Source organism: Delphinapterus leucas, chromosome 3 (assembly GCF_059928025.1).
Source record: "Delphinapterus leucas isolate spDelLeu-1000000601 "Yukka" chromosome 3, BTC_Dleu_Yukka2, whole genome shotgun sequence".
NCBI lineage: Eukaryota > Metazoa > Chordata > Mammalia > Artiodactyla > Monodontidae > Delphinapterus > Delphinapterus leucas.
Window position 1 is genome coordinate 114,446,796 of NC_143131.1, and position 17,211 is coordinate 114,464,006.

Below are 17,211 nucleotides of genomic sequence, written 5' to 3' on the forward strand. Positions count from 1 at the left end.
ATGCAAGGGTCAGTGTCAGTCCCTGGAAGGTAGGGTCAGAGATTTTGGAAGATGTGAGACTACAGAGAAGGGAATCAGGAAACCGAGGTGCTGGCTGTTAAATTATGAAGCACTTGTTTCATCCAGTCCTTGCCCCGGCCTGGAGGAAGAAGTGGGTGTGCACCCAGCTGATGGGTTCAGAGAGGACCGGTAACCTACCTGAGGTCACACAGCTGGTATGTGGCAGAGCCGGGGTCTGGACCCACATCTGTGTTACCAAAGCTGGCCTCCTCATCCAGAAAGGCTAGGAGCTCCTTCCTCACTCCCTGCTTAGCACCTCAGCCTCACCCCTCCTATAAGTGGGAATTCCCAGAACCACCTCAATGATCACATCTTGCAGGTTCCAATTCCCTGATCTGTCTTCTGCTTTCCACCCCACACAAGTCCAGACCCCATCACCTCTGGTCTCGGCTACTGAGGCAGCCTCCAGCCTGGCCTTGTCTTCCTTCTCCTGAACCTAAAGGGCTTATCCTAAACCCAAGCCTCTACTTGCCTCTAAACTATCTCAGAATGAAGATCAGGTTTCCACATCTAGTGTCCAAAGTTATAAACATCCCCATCTTTCTTGCCTCCCACTATACCCCCTAGTACCCTCATGCTTGCTCTTCCTTGAATGGGCCCCTGGCTTTCTTGGCATGCCTCTTAGTCAGCAGACTTAAGTGCAAAGCCAGGCCTGGCTACTTGTGAACTGGGGGAATCCAGGCAAGCTTCCCCTCTCTGGGCCTCAATTTCTCCAATGATAATCACCCCTACCATGAGCAGCAGAGATATTTGTAGGTTAAATTAAATTAGGCATATAAAAAGTGCTCAGTTTAATGTATAACACATAGAGAACATTTAGAAAGAGTCATCTGTTTATCATTAGCATTAGTATTAGTAGTTTTATTAGCGTTAATGTTACTACTGACCTATGGGCCTTATCTCACGTGACCGCCTCATCCCAAGCCCTCCAATCCTTACTAACTGCCACTCCAGTGTGTCCAAACTTCTGTTTTTTTGCTCCAGTGGAGTGCCAGAGCTTGTCCTCTGGAAACCTGGACTTCCACAAAGGCTCTCTCATCTGTGTGTGACCTCCCAAGTCAGTGTTCTCCAGCTGCTCCTGGACTACAGCCAAGAGTGGCTGGAGCCAATCCACAGGCTACTGCAGGTTTCACTGCCAGTACTGAGGTCTGTCTGCCTATTAGCTGATGCACAGGCGGGAAAGACTCCTCTTGGGCCCCTTGGTATATGGTGCTGGATCCCACAACTCCCACAGAGGCACTTTTGTTCATGGATGGATGCTGAATTTTTGTTGTTGAACTGAGGACAAAATAAGGGACATTTGGGGCTGCCATGATGCTAGTGTCACTCTCCCCGTGTATTTACCTTTTGTGAGATTTTTACAGTATCTCTTCATACAGCTGCACATTACTGTCTAGTGATTTTATTTCAGCCTGCAGGGCTCTCTTGAGAATTTCTTACGGGTAGATCTAGTGGTAATGAACTCCTTCAGCTTTTGTTTATCTGGGAATGTCTTGATTTCTCTCTCACTCTTTTTTTTTTTTTTTTTTTTTTTTTTTTTGCGGTACGTGGGCCTCTCACTGTTGTGGCCTCTCCCATTGCGGAGCACAGGCTCCGGACGCGCAGGCTCAGCGGCCATGGCTCACGGGCCCAGCCGCTCCGCGGCATGTGGGATCCTCCCGGACCGGGGCACGAACCCATGTCCCCTGCATCGGCAGGCGGACTCTCAACCACTGCGCCACCAGGGAAGCCCCTCTCTCTCACTCTTGAAGGATAGTTTTTCTGGATATAGAATCGTTTCTTGACAGTTTTGTTCTTTTTCTTTCAGAACTTTCGATATATTCACCCATTGCCTTCTGGCTGCTAAAGTTTCTGAAGAGTAATCTGCTGAAAGTCTTATAGAGGATACTTTTTATCTGCTTTCAAGATTCTCTCTTTGTCTTTCAAAAGTTTATTATAATGTGTCTTCTTGTAGGTCTCTTTGAATTCACCTTGCTTGGAGTTCATTGAGCTTCTTTGATGTTTATATTCATGTCTTTCATCATATTTGGGAAGTTTTTGGCCCTATTACTTCATATATTCTCTCTGTCTCTCTCTCTGTCTCTCTCTGTCTCTGTCTCTCTCTGTCTCTCTCTCTCTCTCTCTCTCTCTCTCTTCTCCTTGGACTCCCACAATGAATATGTTGCTCTGTTTGATAGTTTCCCACAAGTCCCTTAGACTCTGTTTACTTTTCTTCAATGTTATTTCTTTCTGTCTCTCAGACCCAATAATTTTTCTTGTCCTATCTTTAAGTTTGCTGATTCTTTCCTCTGCCTGTTCAAATAAACCTTTGAATCATTCTAGTAAATTTTTCATTTCAGTTATTCATTCATTCATTCAGTGCTTTTCAGCTCCAGAATTTGTTTGCTTTCTCTCTGGGTTTTCTATTTCTTTATTGATATTTCTATTTTGTTCACATATCATTTTCTTGACTCTCTTCACATCTTTCTTTAGTTCTTCAAGCATCTTCAAGAAGGATATTTTAAAGTCTTTGTCAAGTAGATATGCTATCAGGTCTTTTTCAGGGACATTTTATTTTGATTTTTTTTCTTTGAGTGGACCACACTTTCCTGTTTCTTATATGCCTTGTGATTTTTTATTGAAAACTAGACATTTGAATCTAATAATGTGGTAACTCTAGAAATCCAGTTCTCCCTCTTCCCCAGGGTGTGGTGGGTTTTGTTATTATTTTTGATTGCTGTAGACTATCTCTGTGCCAATGATCAATCTGAGGTGTAAACTTAAGGTTTTCTCAGTGTTTTTCTGAGCCTGTGCCTTTCCCTGGGCATGCGCAGTCACTTTCTAATTTTCCTCATACATGCAGTCACTTTTGAATGTCCTAGTCTTTAATGTGTGACTCCCAAAAGAGGAAAAAGAGAGAAATGAAGGGAAGGGAAAGGGGCACCATCCCTTTAAATTCCCTGGAAGTCACTTCAGCCAGTGAACAAGGGGGTTGCAAGATGGAGGGGGAGGTTAAACAAGAATGACTGCCCTCCTCTTTGCACCTCATGATCAGAAAGAGCAATCAGTGACCAGAACACAGATGTCCAGTATTTGGAGGACAAGGTTCTCATTGCCCACCCTGGTTCCCACAAGCTGTGTGCAGGTTACTCCAGGAACATGTGCATAGATGCCTGCCAAAGGGCTTGGGATGGGGGATGGGTAGCTGCTACTGTGCTAAATGCTGACATTGACTGAAATTAACCACTGCCCAAACCCTCTCCTGAAAGTTGGAAGCCTTCAGTAAACTCCAGAGTTCTAAAGTAGTTACATCAGACAAATTCTGTCTGTGTAATAGTTATCTAGGTGAGGAGACAGAGTCCTGGTATTTTCTACTCTGCCATGTTCCTAGAATTCTCACCTCAGTTGTTTTTTTTTCTTTTCCAGTTTTATTGAGATATAATGGACATACAGCACTGTAGATGTTTAAGGTGTACAGCATAATGATTTGACTTACATATATCATGAAATGATGACCACAATAAATTTAGTGAACATCTATCACCTCATATAGATACAACTTAAAGAAATAGAAAAATACTTTTTTCCTTGTGATGAGAACTCAGGATCTACTCTCTTAACCACTTTCATACATAATGTACAGCAGTGTTCATTATATTTATCATGTTGTACATTACATGTTGTACATGCCCTCCCACCACCCCTCACTTCTGGTAACCACAAATCTGATCTCTTTTTCTCTATTTGTTTGTTTTAGAAGTATAATTGACCTACAACACTTTGTTAGTTCCTGGTACACAACATAGTGATTTGATGTTCCTATGCATTTCAAAATGATCACCATGATAAGTCTAATTACCGTCTGTCACCATACAAAGATATTACATAATTATTGACTATATTCCTCACACAGTACATTTCATACCCATTACTCATTTAGTTTGTAACTGCAAGTTTGTACCTGTTAATTTCCCTCACCTATTTCTCTCCTCCTCAACATCCTTCCCCTTTGGCAACAACCTGTTTGTTCTCTGTATCTATGACTCTGTTTCTGGTTAGTTATGTTTGTTCATTTGTTTTGTTTTTTAGACTCCACATATAAGTGAAATCATACAGTATTTGTCTTTCTCTGACTTATTTCACTTAGCATAATACCTTCTAGGTCCATCCATGTTTTCACAAATGTCAATATTTAATTCAGTCTCGGCTATTGTAAATAATGCTGCAATGAACATAGGAGTGCATGTATCTTTTCTAATTAGTGTTTTTATTTTCTTTAGGTAAATACCCAGGAGTGGAATTGCTGGATTGTATGGTAGTTCTATTTTTAATTTTTTTTGAGGAACCTCCATACTATTTTCCATAGTGCTGCACCAATTTACATTCCCACCAACAGTGTGCAAGTGTTCCCTTTTCTCCACATCCTCACCAACACATGTTATTTCTTGTCTTTTTGATAATAGCCATTCTGACTGGGGTGAGGTGCTATCTCATTGTGGTTTTGATTTGCATTTCCCTGATGATTAGTGATTTTCAGCATCTTTTCATGTTTATGTTGGCCATCTGTGTTTCTTCTTTGGAAAAATGTCTTTGCAGGTCCTCTGCCCAGTTTTTAATTGGGTTGTTTGGTTTTTTGATGTTGAGTTATATGAGTTCTTTGTATATTTTGGATATTAACCCCTTATCAGATATATCATTTGCAAATATCTTCTGTCATTCAGTAGGCAGCGTTTTCATTTTGCTGGTAGTTTCCTTCACTGTGAAAAACCTTTTTAGTTTGATATAGTCCCATTTGTTTATTTTTGTTTTTGTTTCCCTTACCTGAGGAGACTGATCTCAAAAAATATTGCTAAGATTGATGTCAAAGAACGTACAGCCTATGTTTTCTTCTAGAAGTTTTATGGTTTCAGGTCTTAGTTTAAGTCTTTAATCCACTTTGCATTTATATAGGGTGTGAGAAAGTAGTCCAGTTTTTCCAACACCATTATTGAAGAGGCTTTATTTTCCCCATTGTATATTCTTGCCTCCTTTGTCATAGATCAATTGCCCATATAAGCATGGGTTCATCTCTGGGTCATCTATTCTGTTCCATTGATCTATGTGTCTGTTTTTGTGCCAGTATCATACTGTTTTGATTACTGTAGCTTTGTAGTATAGTTTGAAATCAGGGAGCATGGTACCTCTAGCTTTGTTCTTTGCTCTTAAGATTGTTTTGGCTATTCAAGGTCTTTTGTTTTTCCATCCAAATTTTAGAATTATTTGTTCTAGTTCCATGAAAAATGCCATTGATATTTTGATAGGGGTTGCATTTCATCTGTTGATTGCCTTGGGGAGTATGGTCTTTTTAATAATATTAATTCTTCCAATCCATGAGCATGGTATATCTTTCCAACTGTTTGTGTCATCTTCAGTGTCTTTCATTGATGTCTTATAGTTTACCAAGTACCTTTTACCTCCTTAGTTAGATTTATTCCTAGGTATTTTTTATGCAGTTGTAAATGGGACTATTTTCTTAATTTCTCTTTCTGATAGTTCATTGTTAGCAACAAATTTCTGTATATTAATTTTGTATCCTGAAACTTTACTAAATTCATTGAAGAGTTCTGGTAGTCTTTTGGGGGCATCTTTAGAATTTTCTATGTATAGTATCATGTCATCTGCAAACAGTGACAGTTTTTCTTCTTCTTTTCTAATTCAGATTCCTTTTATTTCTTTTTCTTCTCTGATTGCTGTGGCTAGGGCTCCCAATACTATGCTAAATAAAAGTGGCAAGAGTGGATCTTCTTAGAGGAAATGCTTTCTGATCTTAGAGGAAATGCTTTCAGCTTTTCACCATTGATTAAGAAGTTAGCTGTGGGCTTGTCATATATGGCCTTTATTACTTTTATCATAAATAGATGTTGAATCAATTGTTTTTTGTATTTTTTTAGCAGAAGCACAGTTTGTGATTCAACCAACAAATACAGAGTGACACATAAGAGAGATTCAAAAGAGATGCTCAGGTTTTATTTGAGATTTTTTTTCTATTTCCCCAAATATTAATGTATCATTTTTCCAAAAAGTCCTGTAGAAGCAAAATATATTGCTGATATTATTTCCTCCAAAAATTTACTGTCTTCTGTTAAAAGCAAAGTCCTAGAAAACAACTGAGGTCAGATGGTTGATTTCTTAACCTCAAAAGTGTCTGACCCAAAGTTTATAGTCAGAGACAGGTTTTAAGCAGAGATAGCAATATTCAACTTGATTAACCACATCATTGACTGAAATTATTTTTTATTAGTTGCTTAAAAAATGTGTAGTATGTAGGGCTTCCCTGGTGGCGCAGTGGTTGAGAGTCTGCCTGCCAATGCAGGGGACGCGGGTTCGTGCCCCGGTCCGGGAAGATCCCACATGCCATGGAGCAGCTGGGCCCGTGAGCCATGGCCGCTGAGCCTGCATGTCCGGAGCCTGTGCTTTGCAACGGGAGAGGCCACACAGTGAGAGGCCCGCGTACCGCAAAAAAAAAAAAAATTGTAGTATGTGAACATAGGAAGCTTCAAAAGGTATAAGAGGATATACTGTCTACATGTCCCTCCTGTGACCCCCTGCCAGTCTTCTCTCAAAGGCAATCACTGTTATAAGTTTCTTGTGATATATTTTCAAAATATTCACAGCCTATGCAAGCATATATGTGTGTATGTATATTTATGTATGTTTGTATATGTGCTTGCATATAAACATACATAGTAACATGATTAAAAAAATAATCTTATACAGCCCTGGAAAGTTGGGTGGTCTCACAGTCAGATCCCCAGCTGCGGCAGGTGGAGCATCTTTTCCCAAGGCCGAGGGATGGCTCCAATCCTAGTGAGCTTGAGTGCTGGCTTTGTGGAGTACGCATTCCCAAACAGTTTTACTGCAGCTCACTGAGGCTGCAACCTATTCTCACTTCCCTATGGAAGAAGAACTCAGTGATAGTAAAGAACTGGAAAGGAGTGAAATAATGGCAATGGTACCCAATTTTAGTAGCCCCTTGTAACTCAGTGATTACCAGTAAAGCAGTCTTTATGGTAGGGGAACTAGTAAGTCCATGGACTTCTGGGGCATTCCCAAGTCAGAACGGAAGAAAGGTGGGGTAGTTTTGGATCCATTCTCTGCCTGCTGCGAGGATCGTCCTAAACCACATGAGCCATGGCTCACACTTGGAGAGCTGTCATCTGCAATAAGGAGGCTGGAGGAGTGACTTGATGTCCTCTAGCTCCACAGAGGTGACTGTTGTGAGGGGATTTGTGACAGTGGGATGAGACTGGATGACTCTAAGGAGAGATGGAGGGGACCATTTGTAAGTAGGCACCAGTGTTGGTTACTCTTTGGTTCTGCCACTTGGGGGATCTGAAGGCCTCCCTCTACTCCAGGAATCCCCCACTACCACCAGGATGCTTCCAGCCTAGAGACCATTTTTCTTTTCACATCAAGGAGTTTGTTCGTTCATGCATTCATTCATTCATTGACTCCTTCATTCATCTGCCTGTCCATCCATCCACTGATTCATTTAATAAGATTCATAGAGGATCCTCTAGGCCGAGCACCACGCAGATGCTGGGGATTCAGATGTGGGCCACACACAGCCCTGCTGTCACTACTCTGACTGGGACTTTTTTTTTTTTTTTTTTGCGGTACGCGGGCCTCTCACTGTTGTGGCCTCTCCCATTGTGGAGCACAGGCTCTGGACGCGCAGGCTTATCGGCCATGGCTCATGGGCCCAGCCGCTCCGCGGCATGTGGGATCTTCCCAGACCGGGGCACGAACCCATGTCCCCTGCATCGGCAGGCAGACTCTCAACCACTGCGCCACCAGGGAAGTTCTGACTGGGTGGGACTGTTAATGAAGGGATAGACAAGTCATAGGTGATTGGAGGATGGTGTGAGAAGTGCTGTGATGGCAGAGATACTGAGGGCACAGAAGACAGCGGGCCATAATCCTACTTGGGGTGGTCATGGCAGGGCTACCAGAGGGTATAGCCGAGTCTGGGGAGGATTCCAGCAGAGGGGACTAGAAGAGGCTCAGTGGTGAGAGAGAGCTGGCCTGTTAGGAGGAATGAATAGCGGGCCAATATACTGCCCACAGTGTCAAGTGTAAGAGGCAGCTCAGAGCAGTGCAAGGAGAGAGCATGTGGGTCCTGGCAGGCCAGGGAAGGGTATGGACTTGACCTTGGGAAGTGGGGAGCCATTGAGGATTCATGAGGAAAGACTCTGTCTACTGTTTTTGTGTTCCAAAAGCCAAGGTGATAGCCAGTAGCTCTGCACTATTTTTGCCATCTTTGGGCCTCACAGCAGAGCAGGCCATAGCTAGGGGTAAGTAGGCACCAGTGTTGGTTACTCTTTGGTTCTGCCACTCGGGGGATCTGAAGGCCTCCCTCCACTCCAGGAATCCCCCACTACCGCAACCACCACCAGGATGCTTTCAGCCCCAGAGACCATTCTTTTTTCACATCAAGGAGTTCGTTCGTTCATGCATTCATGAACTCTGGCTGCCTGAAGTGGCCCACGGCTCCTGCACGGCCCAGTGCTATGGGAGATGAGGGTCACATTCCAAGCTGCGTCCTGCCTGGCTTGCCTCGCCTTGCAGAGCCAAACCCCGGTGCACACGGGAGCCTCTCTGTGCACCCGGCATGGAATTTTCCTCTCAGAGGCTGACCCAGTTCCTTGCTGCTATTCAGTCACCCTGGCTGAGCCTGTGGAATTCCATAAAGGTTAGACATTAGGAGTCCTAATGTTACAAGGAGCCTTCCTGCATTGCTCCAGGGTTAGGCTGGGCCACTTGCTCACCTCTGGGGATCTTAAGCTCCCTTCCCTGGGGCCAAGGCTCCCTCACCCCCCAAGGTACACTGAGGCCCTTCTCTCTCCTTCCTGACAAAGCTGCATGTCCCAGGCTGCCACGAGTGCCATGGTGCAGGCACCTCTCCTGAAGGGATGTCTGTCACCTGATGTCCTGGCCCATGACAGTGGCCTGCACCTACCCTGACATCACAGTGTCCAACAACTAAGAAAACTGGGAACATGTAAGGGATTTCTACCTTCTGAAAATTATAGTACCAGGTCTAGTCCGTAAACAGTAAATTATACAGGCATCAATAAACAAGTTTACATCTTACACCTGACAGTTCTCGGGTCATTCACACTTGGGTAGTGATTTGCCTTCAGACACGTGATCTCTTCCCAGAGAAGACATTTAATGACAGCTCCTCCCCATTCCACCCCTCACCAAGGCCTTTATTTATTCTCATCATGTTCTAGGTTATGCTGTAGTTACTCCTGAATGGGGCTTATCTTCCCTAGTAGGTTATCAACTTCCCAAGGGCTGGAGCCACATCACAGAGACCAGTGTCTACCCAGCACCAGGCAGGAAGATTCAGGGTGGAAGGAAAGCATCTTACCATATTCCCTAGGGGTGAAGACAAATACAGTCTTCTTGTATTAAAGGCCGGGTTTAGGCCACTGGTACTAATACCCCTCAGCACTCATACTAATGAGCGAAGTGGAGTGCTTACTCTGTATGAAGTGGTGACTACTGATAATAAGGATGGTGGTGTGATTGTCAACAGTTAAGGAGTGCTTTACTGCTGAACAGGCACTGTGAAAATGCCTTTAAAAGCAACTTCTCATCTCTTCCCTCAAAAACTGTAGGAGGTCAATGGTATTATTACCCCCATTTGACAGTTGGGAAAATTGACTTCTAGAGACTTTGCTATTTTCCCAAGTAACACAGCTACTAACTGGCAAACTGTACCTGGACTCCAGGTGTATCACCTTGAGCAGGGCCTGAGTTCCCCCTACCCTGCCCCTCTGGGGACGTCCTGTGAAGCACCTGTCACAGTTGTTGGTCATGGCCGGGTGCTCTACCACTGCAAAGCGTGTGGAGCTCTGACTTGCAGAGTCCCAAGAACCGAGCATGTGTGCGCATGCTCACGAGAGAGCGCAACAATTAAGCAGAGTGTATGTGGTGTTCGCGGGACTCACCTGTTGGCGCATAGTATGTAGCGCATGCGTACCGGGCCTGCGAAGGAACGCGCCTTCAGAAGTGACGTGGCTGAGGGCGGGGGCGTGGCTGGGGTGTGTGTGTGCTGAGGGGGGAGGGTCTCCACCTTCCCCGTCCTTTGGGCTCTGTAGGGTCCAGCCTGGGACAGGGGGCTGCGTGGGTGGGCAGCAGCGCCGGCCCTGGCTCTGCCCTCGGTGGCAGCCCTGCGGAAGGTGCAGGTCAGTGCCCTGTGATAACGCCGCCTCCTGCCAAAGGTGTTTTTCAGAGGCATCACGGTCAATGCCGTGCGGGGCTTCCCCATGAGCGCGGCCATGTTCCTTGGGTACGAGCTCTCGCTGCAGGCGATCCGCGGGGACCACGTGGCGACCAGCCCCTGAGCGCAAGGTCAGTGCACCTCCTTCCCAGCCACTTGTGCCCTCCTGGAGCTTAAAACTTTGTTCTTTGAGGTGAAAATGGTGTGGCCTTCTGAAATATCCCTCTGTCATTTGTTTCCTGTTTAATCTGTGTTAATTCTGGGCTAGAATTGCCACCCTTCTTGTCATCAAAAAGCCCTTCTGAAATGCCCACCTGTGGCTGATGGTGAGCTGGACGCTCAGTAACTGAGGTCGACACAGAACTTAACCTGTTTATAGTGAGCTCACCTATCTTGTTTCCCATTCAGTAGCTTCAACAGCCCTTGAAGAGACGCGTGTTTAGCTTCACTGTACAATTTAAATAACCCAGGCTCAAGACTGAGGACTTGAACCAGGGTACCCACAGCCTGTTACACAGGCAGCATCTCCCCACCTCCCTACTGAACTCAGTCTAGGTCTGAGGACAGGCTCCCAGAGCTCTAGAGGACAGCCTCTGCTATACCATCCCTGCCTCCCTCACCCTCTCCTTTTCCTGTTCTCATTGTAGAAAGGTCACTGCAGCCAAAGGGATCTAAAAACAGAAATCTGAACAAGTGACTCGCTTGCTCCAGTGTCCTCAATGGCTTCCCATTGCCCTCTAGGTTATGTTTCGGTCCTTAACAGCCTCGTTCTCACCAGCATCTTAAGCATACCATCCTCACTCTCGCCTCTGGGTCTTTGTGCATGCCGCCCTTGCCTGACACCCTCTGCTCAGGGCTTCCTCTTGTTTTTGGCCTCACCAACTCCTCTTTGTTGTCCAAGCCTTGGTGTAGAGGTCTCCTCCTCCAGGAAGCCTGCCCTGATGTCTCAGCCAGGAGGATGTGTGCCTGCTGTAGGCTCTGCTGTGTCCCTACCACATGCCCTTGCATTATAACTGCCTGCCAACTTTCCTCACTCCCCAGCCAGCACGAAGGTCCCAGGAGAGCTGTAACTATGTTTTCACCTCTGTATCACTAGTGGTTCTCACGAAGCCTGGCACACAAATGGCCACTCAGAAACACCGTTGAGTAGACGGATGATCAACTTCCAATATCCCCTCAATTCCTCCCCTTCTTTTCCTCCCCTGTTTCTCCTTCTCTAGCCCCAAACTAGTTGTGTGCAGAGCTCAGAAGACAAAGTGGGATGAGTCACTGAATTTTCTAGAAGACAAGAGACCATTTTGCTTCAGTCGTGGTGACTGCAAATTCTCTCAGAAAGGATTGTCTTCATTAGGAAGGTCTAGCCAACCTCCCTGTTGACTGCCCTGGGGCATCAGAGTCTGGCTAGGATGCATGGATGGGGCCAGACCCTAGAGCCAAGGGAAGGGCAGGATGGATCAGGCTCATGAGAATGAGCCCAGGCCCAGCCCTGGACGCTGGCTTTAAATCACATGCTTGAGCTTTTCACTAAAGCACCTATATCCACAGCTTTCTGGCGTTTTGCCTTCTCTTACTAAAGGAAAAGGGCAGCAACACATTTTGCATAATTAAATATCCTGGGTAAAGAGTCACTGAACTTGGGTTATGTCCAAGACAGGGAAGAGAAGTCTGGTTCTTAAAGCTGTGCTCAGGTACTGGCCACATCCCCCTTTTAACAGATGAAAGTGACTTTAAAACAATCCTATCATAAAATCAATGCATTTTTACTGTAGGAAAAAATAGAAAATACAAATAAACAGAAAGAACAAAATAAAAATACCTGTAATCTCATGACCTTGTTAATATTCTTCCAACTTTTTTTATCCCCCAAATGGGATCCAACTTTACTCAGTATTTTATAACTCACTCCTCCCATTTACTAGTTCAGGACCATTTTTCCATGTCATTAAATCTTCAGCCGCAAAGCGGGTTTAATGCCAAGGCTTCACAGATCCCAGAGTCACTGGACGCTTGCCTGAGCCATGGCACCCTGCCACTTGTGGCCACCCTGGTGATTGGCTGCTTCAGGAGGGAAGAAGGCGTTGCTAGCAAGCCCCATCCTGATTGTCCTGGATTTGACCTTTCAGAGCAGTGCCCCAACTGGAAGCTTTTCCTTCTGAAAGCGCTCTGATAGGACAAGGGGTACAGTTGTCTGTGTGCCTTTTCTTTGCTGGGGTGGCAAGGGGGCTGGTGCCACTCAGGTGGAGGAGGGCGTTCCCAGTGACTCTTCCGGAGCCTCGTCTTGAACAAGCCTCACCCAAGGAGTTCAACTTCCTCCTCTAATCCAAGAACACCAAAGCCCTTTAATGAGTCCTGGATCTGAATTTATCAAGTCACGCTGAGGTCTCGGGCAGGTCATGCCCCAGGCAGCAGTAAAACCCACTCTTTGAAGACAAGGCAGCCAGTGCCCGCCTCGTAACCTAAACTGAGGACAGAGTGGGATGAGGTAGTTAGAGAATTAGGGAGCCTAAAAAGTGGTGGGACGCTGTCTATCTCGATTCCTGGGCACAGGTGGTGGGAACGACGTGGAATTGTTTCCAGGTGCCTGCAGGGAATAGAGTCCAGCCCCAAACAGCTCCAGCCCCCTTCCAACTACCGTATACAGAGCCCTCCCCCCGCTCCCCCCCCCCCCGCTCCCACGAAGTCCTGGGAAGGAAGAGCACTTCCCTCTCACTCATCCACTCAGTTATCTCGCTCCCAGATCACACATATGAGTGACCCAAGGATCATTTGAAACCCAGTAAATACCACACAAGGTGGTGGTTTTGTGATGTGGTTAGTTTTGTCTGTTCACATGGAGAAACCAGTATCAGACTGTACGAGGAAGATGACCTTTGGTGGTAGAAGTGGGGTCCCAACCACTGCTCAGTGGTCAGCGCTTGTGAATCCAAGCACTGACCTGAATTCTCAGGTCCGAGGCCTGTGAATCCAACTGCACCATCCCTACCGGCCCGCCAGCATCCCCTGCCCCCAGAACTTTCCTGGAATGATGCTGGTCCGCCCTCTGCTGTGATATTCAAACTTTATTGGCCCACTTTCAACTTCAGGAAAATTCATTTTTCAAGGCAGGAAGATACATGTTTTCCTACAATATCTTTTATCGAACTTTTACAGATAACCCTGGACAACCTCATAGCCTTTCCCCAGTCTGTTCTCATGGCAATACCTTGCCCAGTGTTGCTTCACTAAAACAGTTTTCAGATGGATTGACTCCTGGATCTCGCTGACTGATAACCCCAGTTAGATGAAAGTCTTACCTTTCCTCTTCCTTCCCAGAGCCAGCATCACCTGACCAGGGCCTCATTCTGCTACAGCTGATACTGATGGCGGCATCTCTAGAACCTGCGGCAGCGAATTTACTGAAGAGAAAGAACGCCTCCCCGCCGACCCTCAGCCAACCGGTCTCACCTCCGGAATCCCTGCTTTCCCAGTTGCAAGCACTCTTCCTCACCTCTGGGCTGGGGCCCCTGAGCTGCTGCCTTGGAAGGACCTTTGATTCATGACCATCTATTGCAGATCCTCACTGGCACCTGATATCAAGCAGGATCAAATAGACCCTGCCCCCAAGACTGCTGTAAACTCACTGGGAATTCACAGAGGAGCTGGAGTTGTCTCGAAGCTCCCAAATAAAAACATTTCTGTATCAGATGCTTCCGCCTGGCTTCCAAGAGACTGACCACCCTCATTCTTCCCTCTGCTTAGACCCCTGTGGATGTCACCGGCCCAGAGAGGAGCCCACTCGACACAGGTGAGGAGAGGAACTCAGATGGCGAGCTCGCTTCTTTTTCCCCAGCTGCCTCAGGTGGGCAGGGCGGCAGGGAAGCCTTGTAGCAGGTTTCTCTTCCCCGGACAGTGACATGCGCGGCTGCAACATCTCCGGGATGGCGGCATTGAGCGCAGGTCGGGTGGGCGTTCTCTGGGCCTTATTTTCACATGGAGGACAAAACAGAACAAAATGAACTCTTTGTCTACAGTCTGATTTCCATTATGATGTCATTAATCTAAATTTTACTTCTCCCTGGGACCACGTGGGGAGGCCACTGCTCTTTTGCCGTTATGTGTCCATGATGTCACTGCCACTTCCACGCCCCCAAGAGCATCCCTAATCAGTCATACAGCCCCTTCCTCGTGAGCTGAATGCAGCTCCCGAATCCTTCTCAACACAGTGCCCTGGGAAGCCGCCACCAGCCAGCGCGATGCATCTATTCCTGGCTTAAATCCTGGTGGGGAAAATATCCTTAGATTCCCCCACCACCACCCCTTTTTTCCCCCTTGAAAGGGTCTTCCTTGATTTTTCCACTGTCTCCCATCCCCCTTGAGTGATTTGGAGAATGTCTCTGAAAATCCCCTCCCCCAGCAGACCCAGCACCAACACAAAGCATGGCTCTGGCACCGAGTTGAAAGTGTTCAATCTCCTCAGCTTATGCTGTTACTGTAGCAAAGGGTTCCCTGCTTGAAATAAAACCCTCAGTATGGTCTCCTTGATTTTTCTCCTTTACTATCCCTGGCACTGCGGGGTCCCCGGGCAGCTCTGTAGGCTGTGGTCTAAACTCTTCACCCCGCTAGCAGCAGGATGTTTGCTCATTCCTTCGGTCATCAAACATTTTTGAGCATTTACTACATGCAGACGCTGTCCTTGATGTTGGGGACAGCCATGAAGGGCCCCTGTGGTACTTCCATTCTGGCGTATTAGAGACGGTTCTGTTTACATGAGAGATGGGTCTGCATGCATCGCTGGGCCCGGCGGGCACTATGGATGCTGGTGAAGAGAGGCTGACTAGCATCTGGTTCATTCCCGGGGGAACCTGAGATGTTTTGTATAGCACAACCCAGAACATGTTTCTTAAGTCCTCCTCAGCTAGACCATTTCCTGGCGCTGCTGCTGGTGGCCAGTTTGTTCAGAAGAGTGTTGTGTTCACGAGGCCAGGTGGGGTCTTCTGCTGGGTGCTCCTGATGAGCTGAGATCCACAACAACCTTCTGCAGGTGTCAGAACCTGTCCCAGTTTCTTTTGATCATCTTGGCTCCTCTGCGTGATTTAAGGAGGGAAGTTAACATGGAAATACGATGCTGGCCGTATATTAAGTGCAAAAATGAAGTGGAAGGGTAAAATGTGTGATGTTACTCCTTTAAAAATATACATGTTGGGGCTTCCCTGGTGGCGCAGTGGTTAAGAATCCGCCTGCCAATGCAGGGGACACGGGTTCGAGCCCTGGCCCGGGAAGACCCCACATGCCGCGGAGCAACTAAACCTGTGCGCCACAACTACTGAGCCTGCGTGCCACAACTACTGAGCCCGTGAGCCACAACTACTGAAGCCCGCATGCCTAGAGCCCATTCTCTGCAACAAGAGAAGGCACCGTGAAGCCCACACACTGCAACGAAGTGTAGCCCCCTCTTGTCACAACTAAAGAAAGCCCGCGCACAGCAACACAACACAGCCAAAAATAAAAATAAATTAATTTTTAAAATATATATATGTTATATAAATATATTCTAATTATGCATAATTATATAGATATTGAAAAGAATCTGGAAGGATACACACCAAACTTAATAGTGGCTATTTTGGGAATATGGAATTGGGGGAAGGCTTTCAATTTCTACTTTGATGATGATGGTGATTTCTCTGTGCACCACTATAGTGTTTCAATCTTTTACAGTGAGCATATATTGATTTTATAATTTTTAAAAATAAAGCCACATCTATTTGCAGAGCTGGGTTCCATGCTGGGCACTTATTTCTCAGGTTCCCGCTGGCTCAGCTGCACAGGCCAACTTCAGGCTCTAAGTAACAGCCCTTCCTCTGCCTGCCCTGCCCACCCCCGTGCCAGTTATACACAGCCTGCAGCACACTTTCTGCACACACACACACACACAGGAACACCTGGACAGCAAAAGGATGGGCCTCAACCTTAATGAAGGCACTCGACCCCAACCCAGACAAACCTCATGTGTGGCCAGTACTGGGAGGGGTCAACCAGCAATGGCCCCAATTCCTGTTAGATTCTCCTGGAGGAGATAATCTTGTGGAATAATTGGGACCAACAGTTTGGGGGTTTTCCTTAGTCCACACGTCATACACTCAACCCAAAAGATGTGTGTTGAATCTGACTCTGTACCAGGTGCTTGTGCTAGGCATGCTGGGTGACCATGGCAGGGATCCTGCCCTCGGGAACCTTAGTACAGGCTGATCTGTGTCATCTTCAGGAATATGTTTACAAATGGAATTCCATTTTTTTTCTTTTTTCTTTTGGCTGAGTCCTGCGGCATGTGGGATCTTAGTTCCCCGACCAGGGATCGAACCTGTGCCCCCTGCGTTGGGACTGCAAAGTCTTAACCACTGGACCGCCAGGGAAGTCCCAGAATTCCATTTTTCAGAGAGGCTGAAGACAGAACAGAATTTCACGCTAAGCACCAGGTTTGGTGCCTGTATCCTGGTCTTGAAGAACTTCAGACTTGCCCTTTTGCCTTTCTGGGGACAGCAAAAAGAATACCAATAACCATTATTCTACAGCAGAGGCTCTCCACAGCAGTCCTTTCACTCTGTAAAATTACGGAGGGCCGCAAGGAATTTTTGTTTATGTAGATTATAACATTTACAGAAATTAAAACAGAATTTTTACAATGTTGTGTTAGTTTCAGGTGTACAGCAAAGTGAATCAGTTATACGAATACATATATCTACTCTTTTTGATTCTTTTTCCATATAGGTCATTACAGAGTATTGAGGTCCCTGTGCTATACAATAGGTCCTTATTAGTTATCAATTTTATATATAGTAGTGTGTAGATGTCAATCCCTATCTCCCAATTTATTCCTCCCCCCCCTTCCCCCCGGTAACCATAAGTTTGTTTTCTACATCTGT

At 46.2% G+C, this 17,211-nt stretch overlaps 1 protein-coding gene across 1 annotated transcript in view; it reads left to right on the forward strand.

The window, feature by feature from the left end:
- SLC25A48 (solute carrier family 25 member 48) overlaps positions 1-16,586 on the forward strand; it is a 45,321-nt gene extending 28,735 nt beyond the window's left edge. Inside the window, exons 7-8 of the mRNA XM_089909338.1 lie at positions 10,311-10,440; positions 13,622-16,586. Of these exons, the coding sequence (XP_089765464.1) occupies positions 10,311-10,433 (123 nt within the window). The 3' untranslated portion in view covers positions 10,434-10,440; positions 13,622-16,586. The remainder of the gene's footprint in view (positions 1-10,310; positions 10,441-13,621) is intronic.
- Positions 16,587-17,211: the final 625 nt, after the last annotated feature.